The sequence below is a fragment of the Corvus moneduloides genome, chromosome 2 (assembly GCF_009650955.1).
Source record: "Corvus moneduloides isolate bCorMon1 chromosome 2, bCorMon1.pri, whole genome shotgun sequence".
Classification (NCBI taxonomy): Eukaryota; Metazoa; Chordata; class Aves; order Passeriformes; family Corvidae; genus Corvus; species Corvus moneduloides.
Genome location: NC_045477.1, coordinates 779,048 through 800,715, shown reverse-complemented (window position 1 = coordinate 800,715; position 21,668 = coordinate 779,048). Strand labels below are relative to the sequence as shown.

The following is a 21,668-nucleotide window of genomic DNA, read 5'->3' as shown; positions in this document are numbered from 1 at the left end:
TTGTAGGGATTTAAAAGCCGTGTGGACTTGGGGAGTGGGGTCAGTGGTGGCCTTGGCAGTGCTGGGGGAGTGGTTGGACTCCATGATCTTAGAGGGCTTTTCCAACCAAATGATTCTGTGATTCCACAATTACTCCACAACCTCCTTCAGCTGGAGGCAAGTGTCACCTGTCTGGGACAAGCAGCAGTAGGATCCTGCTTGTTTTCCAAGCACAGCAAGAAAACGGGGAGTTTCACTGTCAGAACCTGGTTTTATTCCGTTTGAACCTCGGCCTTTGCCCTGCAGTTCAAGTCCTGGTTGCTGTTAAAACGAACACTGTTATTTGTACACATTTGTTGGCATATTTCTGGTTTGTGACAATTGTTTCACAAGCAGGATTTACTCTGTTTCAAACAACAGAAGCCACAACATGACAGACGCCTGCATGTCATTCCACTCACACATTTCACACATGCAAGTCAGCGGTCCTTTGGTGCCTTCCATCGCTGGGTAACACATTCAGGTGAAGCCACGGGGGTGCAGCTGAGACCAGAACGACCGTGAGAGTCTGTAACCAGCCGGTGCTCTGCTGGCGCGCGGAGAACACGAAAGCACGACGATTGAAAGCGTTACTGGAGAAAAAGTGTAGCGACATCTAGGTCGGTTTTGAACAGTTTGACAGCAAATCCCAAGGAAACCAGGCGCACACCCCCATTCGTGACCAGCTGAAGGTTTTCCCATTTGCATAGTGAAGAGCTAACTCTGGAGCGGATGCGTCGCGGTGTTGCAGGGTGGTGTCAGGCGCGTGCGGCACGCGGGGATCATCCCAGCTCCCATCCCCGGGACACCCCGCGGGGCTCCACCACGGACAGGGGGTCGTTTCTGTCTTGCATCCCCCACCGGGCAAGAGGGTCCAGGTTCTCCCGAAACGCTTCCCCTCGTGTGTGGGACAAACTCTTTGCCAACCTTCTGCTGGACAACCGGGAGGCAGGACAGGGCTGTCGGAGGGCCCAGGCGGAGCCCTGCCCTCGGAGCATTGCTAAAGGCTTGTTTTCTAAAATCAGTGAGAGTCTTTAAGGCTTCGATCTCCCCCTTTGCTTTCACTGAGAAAATACAAAGAAGCGCTTGTTCAAGCTACACTTCATGACTACTGTGCACTGCATGTACAATAGCATTGGAAGAGAAATACTGACAATATAGAACAACGTCATACAATCACCTGGCATGATCCCTTTTGGCACTTTTCCTTCATTTATCTGATCTCGCTGACTCCAAACACGGATCTTTCCATACGGTTTTTCCCAGGCAGAGAGCCCCAGAGGGTCAGAAAGCAACTTTCTGGGAGTCGGTGGCATCTTTGGCAGACACAGTCCTTCTGTCACGGAACCAACCCCAGCCCCTCCGGATTAGACAGCTTCACATTTTGGGAGGACACTCCCATGCCCATGCTGTCCCACAGCCAGCAAGGAATGCCTTCATCCCGGAGGGAAGGCAGCTGAGGGTTACAAAGGACTTTCAGAGAAGTGTGAATAAATACTTGGTTTAATCTTGTGCTGCATCCACCATTCAGCACGAGGTGTTTTCCTTCTCAGCTGGCATGATTTCTGGCAAAGGTGGCGTCATTCCTGACCTTTACAGGGGAGAGGCTGAGAATTCCTGCTCTTTTGAGTGTAATTATTTACAGGTTTTGTTGTTTTGTGCAAGCTTACCTAAACTTCGAGAGTGTTAAATTAATAAAACATTCATCCTGGCTTTGCATCGCCACAACCCTTCCACAGGATTGTGATTCCACATCCAAAGGTCTCCTTGAACGCAGATGCCATGGCCCGTGCACGATGCTTGGGGAGTTGGGATCTCTGCTTTGGGGGCAGCTGGGAGCACGAGGGGTCCCATGAAGGTTTTTTTGGCTGGGGACAAGCTCCAGCCCAGGCACTGCCTCCTGCACTTCTGCCCAGCTTGGACCTGGAACCAGGAAATTAACACACAAACCCCAAAATATTTATAAAATCTTTTCAAAAGAAGATATTTAAGACACTGGCCTAGTGCATTGGGCTGTGAAATCTGTTTAAAGAGGGGAAAGAAAAGATACATTCAGCGTGTAAATCTATTTTTTTGTAGTGTAAGCAGCCCAGGCCTGGCTGAACCCCCACAAACACCATGAGAAAAAAGGAAACTGCTTAGGGAAGTCTGTTTGGGGCTCCAGGGATGAGCTGCAGAGAAGGGGGCCTGTAAAAATAATTCTCAATCTAAATGCACCTGGGAAGTGCATATTTTAGCTCCAAGTGTTGGGAAAAACAGCACGGATTCCAAGTTAAAGCTGTGGCTTTCCCTCCTGAGCTCCAAGGGCAGATCCAGGCCGTCACTACTTCTCTCTGCGCTGTTCTTCTAGGTCCAGTCAAGGCTCTAATTCCTTAATTTCCTTCTAATTCACAGCTGGAAAGAGGAGCAGGATTCGGTTTGGGTCAAAAGCGCCTGCTTCAAGCGGCACCTGCCAAGGCTGCGGCGCAGGAGAGGGCCCGGAACGCTGGGAAGGCAGAGCAGGCCAGGTGTCACCAGCCCCAGGTACAACTTTAACCATCCAGTAGTTTGTGTGGCAAGGAGATACAGAGATAGAGATATATATTATGGAATCATTGCTATAAGATTTCTCAAAACAAAAGTGTCGATCTGTTGAAATATAGTATTTAAAATATATAAATTTTACCCAATAAAATATAAGATTTCTTTTTTTTTCTTTTTTTTTTAATCCAGTTCAATTAGGAAAAAAAAACCTGCCAGGGTCCTTGCAGTGAAAAAGAAAACCAGTTCCTCTTTTGTTTTTGACCGTTTAAGATGGAGGGAGAAAATTAAACCATTTTTAGATAGAGGAAATTGGGCAATGCTGTTATCTTAGATCAGATCCGTCTAATTATGTGCACTGGCTGCCCTCCCTTCACACCATCCCTAGGGAATTTTGCCCCAGCACTGTGCTCATCCCAAAAACATCCCTGCCACCTGGCACACGGTGGGGGCAGGATGGGTAATGCTGCAGCCCCCGCCCTGGGCAAAGGTCCCTGCGGGCTCCGAGGGTCCTAGTGAATACTCTGCAAGGCAGCTGTCAAGGATTGAGCTGGAACGCTACTTTTCAAGCTACATTACTGGAAATAATCCATGAAATGAATCCATGGGAGAGTGTTACAAACACTCAGAGGGTGGCCTGCCACATCTGTGCAGAGAACACATGCTCCACCAAGCCCAGGCTCTGAGCCAGCTCTGCTCCAGGCCCCACTTCATGCCTGGAAGTGGAAGTTTTTAGTGCATTGCTCACCTGAGCTTTCTTAGTGGTTTGAACCTGAAGGCAGGGAGCTGGAGCAGGGCAGGGCAGCGCACTGGGGCAGCGGGGCTCCCGTCCCATCGGGTGCCTGGAGAGCACAGCAATGCGCCGGATCACTTGGGATGCTCCTCCGGGACATGCAAGGACAGGCCTTAGGTGTGCTGAGAGAGCTCTGAACCGAGCAGGGGACGTGTCAGCTGGGAGGACATCCTTCCTCGACATCCATCCTGAAACTCCCTGGCTGGCCTTTCCCTTTCTTCAATATCATAGGGAAGAACAGGAAACCCTCTTGGTTTGGAAAAGACATGGTCTGGGAGAAAAGCTCCCTGGGTCCCAGTGCTCAGCGTGCGGCTCCAGCTGCTCCACCTGAGCTCTCTCCCCTGTCACGAACATGAAATTACAAGTCCCTATCAGGTTTTTCAGTAAAATCCTTATTTCAGGTCTTTCTTTTCACTGTATCTGGCCTTCTGCTTCAGAAAAGTGACAAATGATCTGTAGTGCTGGTGCAGACAGTGAGATACATTCATTTGGAAGTACTGGGGGGGGGGGGGCTCTGTTTAGGACTTCCCAGAAGAAACACGGAGCATGGATAAGAGCCGGACCCCACAACCAGATGTGGCCTGATCGCACGTGTGCCCGACTGCGTGTGGAGGTCTTGCAGAGTATTCACAGGGATGACAGACAATTCCTTCAGACCAACGGACCAGAGAGGACCGGAGGATTCTTTTTTCTCATTCTCTCTTTTTTTTGTTTTTTTTTAAAAAAACCTGAAAGGACTCTGGCTTCTCTCTGAACTGGACCTAGAAATGTCTTACCACCGAAATGAAAAAACAATTGCATGGGTGGAAGTAGGGCAAAAAATAGTTTTCCTGTAAGATAATCTGATAAACCTCATCGTCCTCTAGAAAGGCAACATCGTCCAGCAGTGCTACTTGGCACCCAGAGTGCTCTTGGACCGCAGCAGATACCGATCCACGCGGACTTTCCGCCTATCCACTGTCCTGTTCTCGCTGTCGAAAATCCGCTGCAGGTGCAGGGCCAACCTCCTGTCCTCCTCCTCTTGCTGGAGCTTCTGCTCCACGTCCCTAACCTCTGGAGGCAGGCCCACCTCCCCTGCCACGTGCCTCAGTCTTTTGACGGAGCCGTTGTGCTCCAAGTGCTTTGTTTTGCAGCGTCTCTTCCGGCCCCGCCGCAGCAGCGGGGGCTGCTCCCCGATGATGTTCTCCACAGAATTGCAAGTGCTGTTCTGTACGTTGATCAACTCACTGTTGTTCAGGTATTTCAGCTGCTTTTTCCCCAACGGCTTGATGGGGACTCCGAGCGCGCTGGTGTCAGGCAGTGAGGCGCTGACACCCATGAGTCTTCTGCTCAGCATTTTTGGGCCTAGACTAAGACAGGATTTGTCCATGAATGTATTCACTTTTAGGTCAGGGACTTCAGACACTCGTGTGTTTAGGGCGGTTACGTTTGATCTCACATCTGGTTCATCAGCACCGTCATCTGTGGTTAAGGCCTGTGAACCTCTGCTCTTCTCACTCCCTCTTCCCAGCTTCATTTCACTGACAGAAGGGAAGAAATCCAGCTCAGCGCGAGGCTCTCCTGTAGTGTCAGGTGGAAGGTGATCATCCTGCACTTGTGGCTGCTCTTTAGTGCAACTGCTGGAGTTGGTGATGTCAGGAACCACGGTGTCTTCCCCGGGCTCCGAAGCCAAGGACGTAAGGGTCGCTTTAGAGAGAGTCTTTTTGATCTGACGCTCCTGAAATATCTGCTCCCATTTTTTCAGTATTCTAGGACTGGCCTCATAGGTGGTTGGCTTCTGCAGGCTGCGGTTCAGGTTTCTGGGGGTGGATTTGATGATGAGGGGGCTCAGGACTCTGCCATCGGGAAGCCTCTTTGGGGGAGTGCACGGGGAGCAGACGATGGGCTTGAAGTGGTTGAGCTCCTCCGAGATGCTGTCATTGCTCTCGGGGCTGATGGATCGCTCGGGCCTGTGCAGGGCCGACAGGGAGGACACGGCGTTGAGGACCAGGCGCTTCTCGGCCGTCAGGTCCGGGGCAGACAGGCAGCGGTTGTTCTGCGTGGACGACAGCACCCCGAGCAGCGGCGTCGACGCGCCGGTGATGGGCAGCACCTGCAAGGCAAGGCAGCACAGCTGGGAAAGCCGCTCACGGAGCTGCACACGGGCAAGCGAGCGTGCGAGAGGAGGCCGGCACAAAGGATGGCTGCCGCACACGGCTGCCCCTGCCCGCCTCTGCCGGTCACAGCACCCCCCGTGGGACATGATGTGGGACATGAGCAGGAGACTCCGGAGTCCAGCATGATCTGGGTGTCAAATTTATTACAGTCTAAGAGCTGCTCTTGCCACAAGTAACAACCACTCCGATGGCAAAATCACACAGCCACAGGATGCTTTGGGTGAGGAGGAACTTGAAAGACCATCTCATTCCACCCTCTGCCATGGGCAGGGACACCTTCCACTAGACCAGATTCCTACAAGCCCAGTCCAACCTGGCCTTGAAATGTGTTTTCTCTTTACCTGAATAAATCAGCCTGATAAGAACCCTTTCAACCTCCAATTAGCCTCCAATGCTACACAAGAACCCTGACACCTGTCTGCTTTTCTGCTTAGCAATTCCTAACCCAGCAGGTTTTATTGGGAGGCACAAGGAAGCGATTGGCCCCATGGCGATAACACAGTGCCACAAAGCCCATATTTTATATCTCCAGATTACCGCTGCTGTGTAACCTCAGATAAGAACATTTACACACAGGAACCTGTTTCCAGATGCTGCCTGTACCTTTGTTTTGGTGGCTGGGGCTGATCTCTGCCTGCTCTTGGATCTCTCCTGAATGGTGTCATTGCAGCTCCGACTCCTTTCCACCTTGGTGGTTAAATTCCTGAAAAGCAGATGGGTGAGAACAGGAGACTGTTCATGACCTTAGGAACAACCAGCTCAACAGCCCTGGCAGTAGCTACCTGTGGGAGAGGCATCAGCCTTGGCAGCGCCCGGTTGGCAGAGATATTTCCTATGCCCTCAGCAAAAAGGGATCCAGGAATCTCGGGTTTCCGGCAGAGTCCCGGTCTGCGGTCCCGGGCTCCGTGCTGAACACACGGACACCTCCGCCCACGGCTCACAATTAACCGAGGTCAGTGCTAACGAGGAAGCTGGGGAAACCCCTTTGCTTCTCACGTGGAAACACACCTGGTTACTCAGCTGCTCCTGCTGTGCCGAGCAACAGCTTTCCAGGGAAAAAGCTGTTTGGGGCTGATGCTATCCCTTCATACCTGTGCTGGAGAAGGAACCGGCACTCTTGAGTTCATCCTACAGAATTTTGATTTCTGACTAATGGTTTGAATCTACAGGCAATGATTTTTCTCCTTCATGGGATAAACGTTAACTTCCAGGTAGGAAGTAATCAGACAGACACCACATTCTACCAGTGAGTCTGTTCTAAAATTCCAGAAAAAAAATCACGTATTTTAGATTGGAACCACCATTTGAATTAGAGCATCTCAGGTGTGTTTAAAACAAGTCAAAAGAACATCTTTAAAGGACATTATTCTGAATAAAGTCTCAGCATCTTACCCTGAAAGGAAAGCAAAGGAGTAGGCACTGGTCTTGGAAACAAAAGCTGACCGATGTGTTTGCTTGCCCTGGAATGGTTCTTCATTCTCGGAATCCGAGAGACGCTCAGGAAACTGAAGTCAATCAAGGAAGAGTTAGCTGACATGTACAACAAAAAGAATAACTTGGAAAATAAAGATCTTTCTTGCAGAAGTGTTAAAGATCCCCAATTTCCCCATTTCTGATCATACTGAGAGGACATAAGGCATAAATAAAACAAAAATAAGCACATAGCTCCTGTATATAGCTGTTAGTCATCAAATAACATTAATTTATTGATCAAGAAAATGTGGGAAAATTCTACAATAAAGGTTACTACAGGGTGTTGGTTACTCAGCCCCCATGGGTCAGCCCATCAAATGGAAATTCTAGGAGCATTTCCCGCAGAGCCTCCCAAATGAAATGGGAAATAGCCAAAAGTCAGCATGAAGAATGTGTTGAACTTCAGTTGTACAACTTCACTGCAGAAGATTCATGGAGAAACGTTCATGGAAATGCATGCAAGCCTGAAGACCAAGGATATCCCCAAAGCTGAGGGGAGCTGGTGTGTTTGGAAGAGTCACGTAGTCGAGGGTAAAAGGGGGATCAGAAACCTCTAGAAGAACATCTGCAGCCATAACAAACCTTAGAAGACAGTTCTCATTAACAAGGATCTTTAAAATCTGCCAGCTCAAAGCCTTCAAAAACTGTAAAAACTCAATCAAGGAATCCTGGAAAGCCAAAGAATGAAAATTCTGATATATGGGCAGGAAGGAGAAGCATGAGCTTACTTACACACTCTTGGTTCCCTTTCAGCACTACAGATTCATCTTTTTTCTGCTGCTCCTCCATTTTTCTTTTCCCTACATCCATGTCATCTAGAATGAACTTGTTAATCAGATCCTCAGATGTCTTTTCTTCTTGTAGTTTCTCTTCTCTCAGCTGGAAATAATGACAAAAGAGGTAGAGTAGTTATAATTTGAAGTCCTACACTTACAGACTGGCAAGACCAAGAGTTAGGTCACATCATTTAATTTTGTGCCTTCATTTCTCTACTCTAGGGTAGAGCCACTGCCTCTGTCTCACAGTAATGTGAAGATTGGTTTGCTTCTACACCACATTTGTGTTTTATACACAAGTATCGCGGATTTTATCTTCTTTGCAAAACAACAAAGGCACCGTGAGGCCCAGGGCTGGACAATGCCTTCTCTGCCACTGTATTTTCTGAAATACAAAAAGCTTTTCTCTACTTGTAGATGATCATACTGCATATAAAAATGTGCACAACTAGTTTTCTGCAAGCTGTGATATTTCAGTTTTAGCCATCCGACGGCCTGACATGCAGCACACACAATTTGGCAGACACATAAGCAGCATCACCTAAAATAAAAGGTGAGATGCAGCAATTCCCACGTTGAAAGCTACACGAGAGATGAACTCCCATTGTTTCACTATGTGCTGGGATGGAGAAGATCCAGAGAGGCCACCTTACCCCTGACAGCTGACTCCAGGCACAACGCTTGAATTCAGTTTCAGACGCAGCGGAGAAGTGCAAGGGAATGCCAGGATCTGGGACACAAGGTACACGGACCCTGACAGGCTGCCTGTCCTGCTGCACCCTTTTGCACCTTACCTAAGGACTCAAACTCCCCTTTTCTGCCAGGACCTCTTTTTTTTTGCAGACTTGCTATCAAAACCAACAATACCCCTTTTCTCCTCCTTTCCACCACCTTTTCCTGATGAACAGGCTCAGCAGAACACACTTCAGATAACGCCACCTGATCGTCCCTGCCCAGGGTAACATCATCCGGCTCCCTTCTCCCTCCATCACCCAGCCATTTTCCCAGCTTGTGTCCTGCCTCTTGCTCAACTTAGACACAGCCCAGGAATAGCCTACATGTGTCTGTATATAGAACAGATCCTCGCTCCTTCCTCCATCCACCCTCCGTGCAGAAGTCATCCAGACCTTTGACTGACACATCTTCATCCCGCTCATGAACCACAGCACCAGGAATTCAAATCCCCGTGTTCTTCCTCATATTTGGGCCTAGGCATCTCAGGTGCTTAACAAGCTCCCTAACTCATAAAGGCAGCGGGGGATGTTGCAAAAACTCCTCATTCTTCCAAAAATATTTAGTGTTTTTCTTCCCTGCTGGAGGAGGGGAAAACCCCGAAAGTCTGGACATATGGATGACAAACAAAGCAGAGTTCACACGCCATTACATGAAAAGCACATTGTGATTTTCAAATTGGGAAGGACCCGAATCCTACTGAATCCAAACCCCTAGAGATGAGGAAGAGAGAAACAAGGAGGAAAACAAGGAGGAAACAAGGCAGAAAGCAGGAAAAACTCCACTGTTTGGCTGATTATGGGTGTTCAGCAAATATTTTCAAAGACCAGTTTGACTCCTTGCTTAGAGTTGTTTTAAGATCTATCTTTAAATTCCTCATCTATTAATAATCTCAAGCAGTAACTACAACAGTGTCTGACTAACATAGACTGTCACCACCTGATGTGGACGTGATGAATAGTCTGCTCTAAGTCAACAATATTTTTGCCTTTTTTGAAGCATCTGAAAAACAAATTCACATCAAGATTTATCATAAAGATTTTTTTTTTTTGGCTGGCTGAAATACTACCCAACCCTCGTGTTCCTCCTGTATTTCTCAGGTGAAAGAAAGTTATATGGAAATATTCCCTTTTCTGGCTAAATTATAAAATTATACTCAATTCCCAAATTGAAAGACACAAGAATATGTAACAACACACAAGAACATTTAAGGATTTTGGGCAAATCCATGGCATAATTAGTGTGAGGTGACAACCCAAGCTTTGCTGACAGTGAAGTCAAAAAGGCAACAACAGGATCCTAACCCTAATTAATAGCATACAAAAAAGAATTTAGGTCCAGAATTAAGGCTGCAAACAAAATCATACTCTAATGATAAAATCTGTACTAATTACAGAAATAATAATCTGAAGTAACCTTAATGTAAATTATCTCCCAGAGAATTTGCTTCCAGACGTGGCAATACTGTGCTGGGACAGGAGGACAAGAAACTGAAACAATGTCGTGTGAAACATGTACCCTGGGAGAAGGACCTCATGTTACCTGAGTAGCATCTCTGAAATACTGGATGCAGGACCAACAGCTGCTGTTAACAGCACAGTTATCAGACAATGCATTTTAGCCCTTTTGGATACCACAACTGCAGGGGAGAAAAAGTGCTGTACAAGCAATTGATAATTTTTCACTCAACGCACGCCCATTTCAGGACCATCATTCCTGACACTAACATTTATTTCCAAAAGTTTGGCAAACTCACATTTGGTATCTTCTCTCGCCTCCACAAACCGTCCAGGTTTGCTCCCTCCCGGAGCCTGCTCCGTCTGCCCTGGCTCTGGGAAGCTGCGTGTCAGCACATGCCTCAGGTAGGAGTTTCCCTCCCACTGTGTGTGCTTACAAGCAACAGACTTGCTTGTGATAAAAAGACAGCTGGACAGGATGAGCTAGGGTTTTAGTACACAGAAATGACAGCCTCCTCTGGAAGAACATAAAATGCAAGAGCACCAAGGGCACAAAAGAGAGAAAACCCATCTCGCTATCCTGCACAGACAGCAAAAATCTATCTCATTCTGAAAGCCAGTTGAGAAAATTCAGCTATGAGATTATCCCCGTCAAATTACGCTACCACTTTGTTTTCAACTGCAAAAGGCTGGGAAGCAGGTCAACAGTTCAGATTTATAAAACAACTCCCATCTGGGAGATGTAAAAAGGTTTGGAAATGCTCCTTGCCCTTCCTCAGGAGGAAAGCCCCGGTTATCCCCATTCTATGGGCAGGGAAGCTGGGATGAAACCCCATGTCTTGAGACGTGGAAGGAAATCCAATCAATATACAAGTTTAGACTCCCAAACCTCAGATTCTGTCTCCTCCTGCCTAATTCAGACACCAAGAGACTCTTGGTAAGTAGCAACAGGCAGAATTTTGCTTCCCTACAACTTCCTGACAGGAGGGTAGAGCCAGATGGGAGTCAGTCTCTCATCCCACGCAACAAGTGACAGGACAAGAAGAAATGGCATCGAGTGGCACCAGAGGAAGTTTAGGTTGGATATCAGGGAAAATTTCTTCCCTGAAAGGGTAGCCAGTCATTGGCACAGCTGCCCAGGGCAGTGGTGGAGTCCCCATTGCTGGAGCGGTTTAAAAGCCATGTGGATGTGGCACTGGAGGACGTGGGATAGTGTTGGCCTTGGCAGTGCTGGGGGAACGGTTGGACTCCATCTCAGAGGGCTTTTCCCATCTAAATGATTCTGTGATTCTATTCTGATTCCATTAATAAGGACACAGTGTGACTGCATCATCAGTTGTCATTTTACCAGCAAAATTTCACTGCCATTTCCTCTTAGATGACGATTCACAGAATCTCCTCCCACACAGCTCTTTCAGCTGAGCTTCACAAAAAGCAGTTTAAGCTGGCAGGGGGAAGAAACCCATCTCCCGTCTGGCAGGGGGCAAGAAGGGGAAGGCAGCAGGCTGAACAAGAACAAGACAAAAACATGCCAAAAAGCCAGAAACTAGGTAAAGTATTTCCTTCTGACTGCAAGGGAAGGGAGATGTGTTGGCACTGGACTGCACGCGGTATCTTTTTGCTGAAGTCAAAAAATACAGATATAAAAACCTGACCGTGCTGCAAATGTGCTTTCTTAAACTTGATAGAGAATTGTTGCTGAAAATGCCTCAAGTCCCACGGCTTTGCACACAAAGTGTCCCTGCCTTCCAGGCAAAGCACCTGAATTGGAGAAGAGCTTGCAATTCCTATGATCAGTTAATGAAATAGCCAAAGTTATCTCAGCAACCTGCAGTGACACTGTCCATCAGTGGATAATTCCACACAAGGAGAAGCAGGAGGGAAGGCCCTTCCATGCTTTTTAACTGTCTCCTCACACACACGCATTTCTCAGATTAATTATTGACCTGAGAAATCACCTAGGTGGTATTTTCCTACTCAGACAAGGCTGTTTTTCTAACTCAATCAGCCTCCCAGCCCTTTCTACACTTGTTGAGATCTGCAAGTGAAAACCCAAAGAAAATTCTTCAACAATGAAAAACCCCTCTGGTTCGTTTTCCCCAGCAGGTAAAATAATCAGCAAGGAGACGGACCCATCTCAAGGGAAAACAAGATCACAAAGATCAAAACTCCAGAAAATATTTTCATGGACTTTAATTCCAAACCAGCTGAAAAGCCTTTATTCTCTTTTTTTTTTGGGCCTTTAAATGACATTATTTTCTTGGCTAAAAATAAATAGAAAGCTCCAGTTTGGAATAGTTTGTTTTTGAGGAGAAGGATGTTACTGCAGGAGATGTCTTATGCTGCAAAAGCCTTTATGGAATTACATTCACAACCAAACAGTCACTCCAAAGAAGGTACATTTCCATGATCTGGAAGGCAGACTAAGACAGCAAAATTTGGCTTCTACATGCTCAAATACAGCCATTTCCTGAACTGGATGAACAGTATAGAGAGAATAAATGACCTTTGTTACAGAAGAGGAAAAAAGAGCCCTTCAGGTTTCCCTATAGGTAGGATGGCATTCCTGCAGGAAATCCAAGTTATTCTGGAAGAAAAAACACAATTACCCAGAATACTGACCTTCCTTAGCTGGCTTTCATATTCTTCTCGGAGTTCCCCTGTTTTGCTTAATTTAATGGGTGCTCTGAATATAAAGTCTGGAAAGAAAAGGGAAAAAAAAAGGAAACACTTTTTAGTGCAGGGTAGCTGGTGTTGGCCATTATTTCCCAAAAAGGGTGAGATCTCCACAGGCTGCACAAGAGGTTCTGCAGCACTTTTCTCAACCCCAGATGTTTATATTCTGCCACTGCTATCACAGCTCTGTTTAACATACAGAAACATGGGGAGGAGGATGGCCAAGTAATCCCACTTTGCACTTCCTGAGTTTCCTTTGAGATTCTCAAGAGTCCTTGACAAGCAGTTAAGCAATCGGGGAGCACTGGGACGATGTAAACACAGGGGTGAAGTAACAGCCCGGAGATTTCACAGGGAATCTGAGTCCCAGGAATAAACCCAGGCTTTAAGCACAGGGAATCTGAGTCCCAGGAATAAAGCCAGGACTGAGGTGCCTGCTGCAGCCAGACACCCCAGGCACACAGGCTGCCAGCAGCAGCCCCGCACCTCGAATTCACGCCGCTGCCCTCCTGCCACTGCCGCCGATGCACGGAGACCGCCCCCGTTTTCTCGATGAGGTCTCCTCCACATCCCCTCCCAGCCGCAGCAGCACAGCCTTTTTCCCGCTTGCCGTGCACTCCCCAGATCAGCGTTTGGAAGCTGAGCGGGCAGGATGCTGTGTCTGGCAGAAATTCCCTGTCCTGCTCCCACTTCCTCCCTTTCCCCTCGGGAATTCAGAAACCAAAAGCATACTGGCATGGGGTTATAGCTTAACCTCCATCCCTGGAGTCTGTTACTCCCAAAGGACTCCCTTGCTCATCAGCCTCAAAGCTCCCTCCCACTTCTGTGCAGTGCAAGTCTGGGCAAGTTGCACTTCACTTGGAGGAGCTCGGAGGGAAAAGGGAACAACCAGAACAAAACAACAACCCCTGGACAACCATCCTGGCTCAATCCCTATCAGTATTCCAGGCAGGACACAGCACAGTTCATCATACCAGTGTGCTGTGGTCAGGATGGAACAGGTTTGAGCAAGGAAGAAACATCAGGGGTACTTCCTTTTCCCACCCTGCTAAAATTAAAGGATATAAACCAGCAGCTCCACCACACGTTTTCACAGAATCCCAAAATCATTTAGGTTAGGAAAGATGTCTGAGACCATTAAGTCCAATCTGTGACCGATCCCACCTTGTCCCCAGCCCAGAGCACTGAGTGCCACGTTCAGGCCTCCCTTGGACACCTCCAGGGATCGGGACTCCAACACCAACCCGGGCAGCCCCTGCCAACGCATGACCACCTTTTCAGTGAAGAAATTCCTCCTGATGCCCAGCCTGAGCCTCCCCTGGCACAGCCTGAGACTGTTTCCTCTCCTCCTGTCCCTGTTCCCTGGGAGTAGAGCCCAAAACCCCCCCTGGCTGCCCCCTCCTGTCAGGGAGTTGAGGAGAGACAGAAGGTCCCTCCTGAGCCTCCTCTGCTCCAGGCTGAGCCCCCCTCACAGAACTTCCCTTATTTAGGAAGTGTTTTTATTTGCCTCAAAACAAAAGGTTCATGGCAGGGTGGGTGAATCAAACACCCAATGACCAGCTGCTGACTATTCTGCCAGGCATCCTCTGGTTCACGGCCACATTTCCCTCCTCCCTGGGGATGGCCCACAGCCCCACTGCCCAAACATGCCATTTACAGACTGATGAAATCCTGTTACCACCTGTCCTGCTTTCCCCTGGTTTCCCCTTTCAAAGTTCCTAGGGAGCCCTGTAACTTCAGTCCCTCCTGCTGGTGAGGGTGAGTGCAAACTCTGCAGCCTCTGAAGAGGCAATTGCTGCCAATGCCAGAGCTGCACAAATCACAAAGCATTTATCTAATATTCGTTTCAGAGGGAGAAAAATAATCTCATGTAAGCAAACATTAAGCGTATAGACTATAAGGCCTTTTTATCTCATTAAAAAGCTGCTATTCCCTCATACTCAGAGGCCTGCACGAGCCAGGCTTGTTTTTAAAGGAAAACATCCCAAATGTCCCTACACATGTGATAAAAATCCCAAGCGATGTTGATGCTGGGGGGGCCAGGCTGCATTCCTTGCTCCTGCTTCTGCGCCCGCAATCGGCCGCACTGGAAACCTTCCACGGCTTCCCAAAATGTTTTTTCAATTGTGTCCTTGAGCGGTTCCAGTTCTTTGTGAACTTTATCAAGCTGAATTTCCACAGAGACAGTCCCAAGAGCAGCAGCAATCTGTAACTCGCCTGCAGCAAACTTCAATTACTTCTCAAAGTTTAAAGCTTGTCTCCAGAGCTATAAAGGTGGAGTTTTTCCCTCCAGGGCACGAGCTAACCTGAAGGAAACACGCACCAGGAAAGATGAGCCACTGTCATCGCTCTCATTTCTCACTAGGGTTCAGCAAGCTGGAAGAAATTTTACATGATGGAATAACATTTATGTGTAAGTTGTGGTGGTTTAGCTAAAGGGGTCCAACACCAGGTAGAGACAACTTCATCAATAGTATCTTTATGTAACAACTTGGATATTTTACAGATGGGTCAAAAAGAGATGAGACTCCAAATTTCCAACTCTGTATAAAAGAGATGAAAACAAAAATGTATGCAAAGCTGTGTATGTGCATTTCACAGCACTGCAGGATGGGTCAGGCTGCAAGGGACTACTGTGGCTCACCTGGTCCCAGCTCCCTGCTCCAGCAGCACCATCCCAGGGCACAGGGCACAGGATTGTGTCCAGAGGGTTCTGGAATATCTCCAGTGAGGGAGACTCCACAGCCTCTCTGGACAGCCTGTTCAGTGCCTGGTCACCGCACAGGACAGAAGTTCTCCCTCATGTTCAGGTGGAACTCACAGGGCTCAGGCCCTGCCCGTGGCTCTGGTGCTGCTGCCGGGCCCCGGAGCAGAGCCCGGGCCCTGCCCTGAGCCCTCCCTGCCCCCAGGGACACCCAGGGCTGAGGGCCCCTCTCAGCTGGGGCTCCTCTCGAGGCTGAGCAGCCCCGGCTCCCTCAGCCTGTGCTGGGCACGGAGCTGCTCCAGGCCCTTCCTCAGCTGCGCAGCCTCCGCCGGCCCTGCTCCAGGAGCTCCCTGGCCCTGCTGTGCTGAGGATCCAGGGCTGGACACAGCACTCCAGAGGTGCCTCCAGGGCTGCCCAGAGGGGCAGCATGCCCTCTGCTGACAGGGCAGAAGGGTGCTGCACCCAAGGATGCTTCTGTCGGCACAAAACCATTCCAAGTGAAACCAGACCGGTCCTCGCACTGGGAAGAAGACAAGGTGACCAGAGCATCACATGTCTTTCTCTGGCACAGCTCCCCATGCCAATTCTGGATGTTCATGTCCAGGACAAGGCTGTTCAGCTGGTTCGATGTGTGCCACAGCCCAGGACAAAAACAAAGCAGGCAAAATCATGGAAGAAAAGGCTTTTTACTTGATTTTGCAACAGATTTCCTGCTTGCCCTTCCTCTCGACTGATCTATGGGTCAACAGAACTGGTTTCTAAATGAAGCTGACTCTGAAGGTCTGCTGGGAGTGCTGCCACTGGGATGCTCCTTCCAAGCCCACCGAGAGCACCGAAACAGTCACAGTGCCAGGATCAAACCCGGCATCCTGCTTTTTTATGCTGACATACAAGAGTTGCATCCTATTGTGCTCAGTCCTGGAAAAAACCAGCAGTGATTTCTGCACTATTTGAGAGGACAAAAGATTTTCTAATTATTTAACACTGGTTTTCTTTATAAGAGGCATCTGACTTGCAGCCTCAATCCCCCTGAATGCCTCCATCCTTTCCATGCCAGCTCGGAAGTGTGTCTTACACACCATCTCCGTGGAGCCGCACTCCTGACCAGCACATTTTATATTTACTGGCAAAAGATTCAGAAACCTCCATCTGGTGGATTCAGCAACATGGGCTGAATAAAAGTGAAGTTGAACTCGATTCAGAACCCTTCGGTTCCCTGTCTGCTGTTCAGAGGCTCCTGGGTTTTGCCAAACTGATGCCATCCGGCAAGTCCCAGCTCTGCCACCGGCAGCAGTGAAACTCAATCACTCCCAGCTTCCACGGAAACTTTCAGCAGGCTTTGCAGCTTCCATCTCCCTTGAGGCTTTCACTGCTTTTCCTTTTAACTCCTGGCAGTTAACACTTGCAGCTGAAGACAAAATCTTAAACATTTTTTTCAAAACACAAAACAAGAAGTTAGGATTTTTCTGACCCTAGCAGAGGTGTAACCACTATTCAACTGGAAAATTATTTTCCAAGAGTTGACGATCCACGGCCATTCCTCTCACACTGACCATTGGGGCTAACTCTAGGTCTGGTCCTAATCATTCTCTTCATTAATGGCAGACTAAAAATAATTTAAGTATTGCAGAGGGCTGGAGATGGGACAACGAGGAAAGAGATGGAGGTGCAAGCCCTGTGACAGCCTCACGGCCCCCAAAGAGGCACCCTATCCTATCTTCCCAGGAAATCTTAAATTTAACCCATCCCATTAGCAATACAACACTGTGACAAGGAGGAAAAAAAGAGATGGTGTCAGTTTAAAGCAGTTTGATGTGGGGAGCAAATCACTGATCTTCCCGAGGCAGGGAAAGGCTTCTTCAGGATAGCCGCTTCCAAAGTCATAGCACTGTGGTCTTGAGACAAAAAAAACCAGCTCCTGACAGGCTACAGAACAACAGAAATGACAGGAAATTCAGGGATCACCAGGAAATGCTCAAGAACTAGACTGGTTTAGTCCAGTGGGGAAAGGGGAAAGCCACTGCCAGAAAAAGACTGGCAGGAAGGAGGGGGAAGTCATGTTACAAGTCTGGCAAAAACACTCCACCCCTCTTACATGAGCATCAGTTATTGATTGCTGTGCATTGCTACTGGGCAGAGGAGAAACAAAAGAAATCTGACTCTCTGAAATGCGAGTGTACTTATTTTCTCACAATCAGGCTGGGCACCTTGCTGCAAACATGTTCTGTTCCTTCTCCTTGGCCATCTGAATCCTCAAACACACACCCGCAGTCTCCAAGCCTCCCATCTGCTGCTCCTCTCTGCCTTCCAAGAATTTCACCAAGCAACTGTTTTAATATAAGAAACCTCACTTAGCAAAGCATTGCAGCCAGCACTGCATCTCTAGCTCAAAGGGTGGCCTTACACCAGCAGGGTGCCCTCCCAGGTGCTCTGTGAACTTGGAGATGTCCAGAGAGGACGTGGGACCCATGGGCCACCTGCATCCTTCTGGAGCAGCAGCTGGCACGAGGCTGAAGGCAGCAGGGCAGCTCCAAGGGAATCAGATGCCCAGGAGCTGTCAGGAAAACCAGCCCATGCCAAGATACAACAGGCACCGAGTGTGTGTCTCCGCTGATTTCTATCCAGTTTTGTTTGACAAGTGTCGTGACAAGGATTTTGACTTTATACCTATTTGGACAGCACCTAGTGCAGAATCCCCAGCCTCAGCCAAGGTCTGAGAGCTCCTTAAGCCCACTGTCATGGAAGAATCCCAAAGGGAATCGCAAAAACTGGGACATGAAACCATGATTAATTAGCTGGTTTAAGCTGGAATAATCAAGGTATGTCAAGTGGTCATACTGAGTAGTTTTAAAGATTCTGCACATTTTAAGTGATTTAATGAAATACCTGAGCTTAATCAGTGTTTGGTAACAGAATCACATAAGAACTGAGGTTGGCAAAGACCTTTGGAGACCCAACCCTTCTGCTCAAGCAGGGTCATCAGGAACAGGCTGCCCAGGTCCATGTCCAGTTGGATTTTAACTGTCTCTAAGGATGGAAACTCCACAACCACCCAGGGCAACCTGTGCCAGTGCTTGGTCACCCTCACAGTGGAAGGTATTTTTCTTACAGCCTGTGAAACTTGATGTGTTTCACTTTGTGTCCTTTGCCTTCTGTCCTGTCACTGCACACCACTGGGATGAGCTGGGCTCTGCTGCCTTCACTGCCCCTGCTCAGGGGCCTACAGACATTGGTACGTGTATAGATACATCACGTATCCATCGATAAGGTCATGGTGATGCGGAGAGGTTCGTGAAGCTTGGGAGAAAGCAAACGTCACCCAGCCCTTCAAACAGGGCAAGGAGGAGGGTCAGCCCCACCTTGATTCCCAGGAAGCAGCTGTGCCTGGAAACCACTGCTACACAAGGACAAGGTGTTTGGGAGGTAGGCCACTGGATTGAAGGAGAGGAAAGTAGGCTTAACCAATGCCTTCCATGATGAGATGGCGGGCTCAGTGGAGGAGCACAGAGCAGCAGATGTTGTTTATCCTGATCCATGAGGGCAAAGTGACTGGAGTATCTGACATTCCAGAGGAGGCTGAGAGATCTGGGGCTGTTCACCCTGGAGAAGAGAAGGCTCAGAGGTATTTCACCAATGTGTTTAAATACCAAACAGAAAGCAGAGAAGACAGAACCGGGCTCCTCCGCCTGGTAACAGGACAGGAGGAAATGGGCACAAATTGAAATAGAAGTTCTGCTGAACATAGAAAATATTTTTTTACTGTCAGGGCCGCAGAATCTCTAACCTTGTAAATGGTCATAACCCACCAGGTCACAGTCCTGGGAAACCTGCTGCTGGTGACCCTGCTTTGAGCAGGGCTTGGGTCTCCCTGCCAGCTTCAGCTATGCTGGGACCCTCCAGTAGGCCTCACTAATGTCAGGAGAAACCACATCCACTGCTCTCTCTGTGCATGTAGTAGGTCCCTGTTTGTAATGGATCATCTGCCTTTGATTCCTCACACTATGAGCCCAGCTTGCATCACAAGTGGGAATTTGGGCAGGCAGAAAATGACAGCCCACACAATGACTATGTGCCTTACTGCCAGACAGAATCACGGAATCATAGAATGGTTTGGGTTGGAAGGGACCGTGTAGATCATCTCATCCCACCCCTTGCCATGGGCCTTCCACTAGACCAGGAGGCTGCAAGTCCTGTCCAGCCTGGCCTTGGACACTTCCAGGGATGGGGCAACCACAGCTTCTCTGGGCAGCCTGTACCAGGGCCTCAGCACCCTTACAGGGAAGAATTTCGTCCCAATATCCCATCTAAACCTGCCCTCTGGCAGCGGGAAGCCATTCCCCTTCGTCCCACACAATTCAGGACAAGCAGAGAATTAAAATGAATTCTTCTTAAAAAAGCCCAGCTAAGACACTAGACCAGCATTCCTGCAGCATGGCTGGATACTCTCACCCCAGCTCGCCTGGACCATGCCGAGTCCATTTACGCACGACTGACACCACTGCCTTGGAGCAGAGATTGACTCGGCAGTTCCCACTGTCCCTTCTCCGGAGGAACCACTCCCAGCCCTTGGGCTCAGCTCCCTCTGGAGAGCCCATCTGTTCATTGATTCAGCAAATCCTTCCGCGTGAAGGCTTCCTAAATCTCTTCCAGGTTAGTGGGGTTAGTTCAAACCACCAATTTAAGCTGTTTAAGATCATCCTGCCAATTCTTCCCACAGCCAATTAGAGGATGCTGACACAAGCATGAACTGGGAGACCAGAAACACGCTCAGAAAGGAACGGGTTGGGCTAAAAGGATGTTTATCTGTAGCTTAAATCCTTGTTTGCTCTGCAGGGTTCCCCTCAGCACTGCTATGTCGCAGAAGTGGGCACTGCTGCAACACCTCTCCAACCAACAAATCCGGGTGCATCCCGAGTTCTGACAGCAGCAAGGTGGGCATCTTCGAAAGAGCAATGCCACCGTCTCAGACCAGGATTTATTTTGAAGGAAACACAGGGAGCAGTTTTCTAGGAGTTGAGGAAGGCATCTAGCGTTGGAGGCAGGGAGGAAACGTGTGACAAAAAGCCATGAACTCAGGGATGATGGACTTTCTTAATGTCAACAAGGGACTAAGACTTCCCATGGTGCAAAACCCTTCCTGTCTTGATGCAGTACAAACCTGCCCGACTCCTGGCAGCACTGTTGGATTCGTTCACTTTTGGGGCAAGGTTATCACAAAAACACCTGAGGAAGTGGGGAAACATCCCTCCCACTGGGACATCTGCTCCAGGGGATGGTGCTATCCATCCCCTCCATCTCCCGATGCCACAGAGCAGGGTGGGCTCAAGCCCACTGCCCCCTTCCCTGCTCGGCCCCGCAGGACTTGGCCTGAGTCCCTGCAAGCTCATCGCACCTCCCGCGTTTGGCCCCGCAGGACTCGGGGGAGCTGAGCCCCCGCAAACTTATCACACCTCCTACGCCTGCACACCCCCGCCGCGCCCGGGGCCGGGCTGAGCCCCCGCAAACTCACCGCACCTCAGCGCCTGACCACGCCCCCTCCGGAGCCGACCCCCCCGCAGCTTCACCGCGCACCCCGCCATGGCCACGCCCCCCGGGCTGAGCCCCCGCGAACTCATCGCGCCTCCCGCGGCAGCCACGCCCTCTCCAGAGGCCACGCCCCCGCCCCCGCGCCCCCCCCGCCCCGCCCGGTCCAGGATGGGGGGGGGCGCAGGTGCCGCCGCCGCCGCCGCCGCCGCAGCCGCACCTTGGTCCGGCGGCCGCTGCTCCCCGCCTGCTGCTCCGGCGGCCGTGGTGGCTGCGGGCTCGGCCTGCTGCCGCCGGGCCCGTGTGGAGAGGCGGCTGCGGCACAGCGGGCAGCAGAGGCCCGGGCCCTGCAGGCAGCGCTGGAAGCAGGCGAGGCAGAGCGAGTGGCGGCAGGGCGGCGTCACCGCCTCCACCAGCGCCTGCCGGCACACCGGGCACTCAGCCACCGACAGCACCACCGCGTCCTGCTCCTCCTCGGCCGCGGACCGGCCCCGCCGCCGCCGCCCCCGCACCGCGGCCCGGCCGCCGGCGCCCGCCGCCGCCGCCGCCATCTTCCCACACTTTGAAGGGCCGCGGCGGCCACGCCTACCCCGCATAATTCATGTAGGGACGCGCCCCCTCATCCATATTAATGAGCGCCGCGCGCGCCGCGCGCTAGCCACGCCCTCTCATGAATATTCATTCCCTCCGTAGAAGGCGGGGCCAGCCGAGCGCTTCCCGCTCTTTGTGGGGATGGGACAGCGCTGGCCGCCCGGTTACTAGGGTGGGATGGAATCATGGAATCACAGATGGTTTGGGTTGGAAGGACCTCAAAGCTCACCCAGTCCCACCCCTGCCATG

General features: G+C 49.9%; 1 protein-coding gene across 1 annotated transcript; it reads right to left on the bottom strand.

Annotated features, from left to right (window-relative positions):
• Positions 1-230: 230 nt before the first annotated feature.
• Positions 231-21,424, bottom strand: RNF169 (ring finger protein 169). The gene is made up of 6 exons (XM_032093688.1): positions 21,049-21,424; positions 12,548-12,624; positions 7,693-7,839; positions 6,880-6,992; positions 6,091-6,190; positions 231-5,423 (listed from the first exon to the last, which is right to left on the bottom strand). The coding sequence occupies exons 1-6, from the start codon at positions 21,422-21,424 to the stop codon at positions 4,221-4,223; spliced, it is 2,016 nt and encodes a 671-aa protein (XP_031949579.1). The 3' UTR covers positions 231-4,220.
• Between the last annotated feature and the right edge of the window lie 244 nt (positions 21,425-21,668).

Coding starts and splice junctions, on each gene's coding strand:
- RNF169 (XM_032093688.1), bottom strand. CDS start 21,424: ATGCGGGGTAGGCGTGGCCGCCGCGGCCCTTCAAAGTGTGGGAAGATG. Junction 6,993..7,692: donor TGAAAGGGAACCAAGAGTGT/GTAAGTAAGCTC, acceptor GATTGACTTCAG/TTTCCTGAGCGTCTCTCGGA. Junction 5,424..6,090: donor CCCCAGCCACCAAAACAAAG/GTACAGGCAGCA, acceptor CTTGCCTTGCAG/GTGCTGCCCATCACCGGCGC.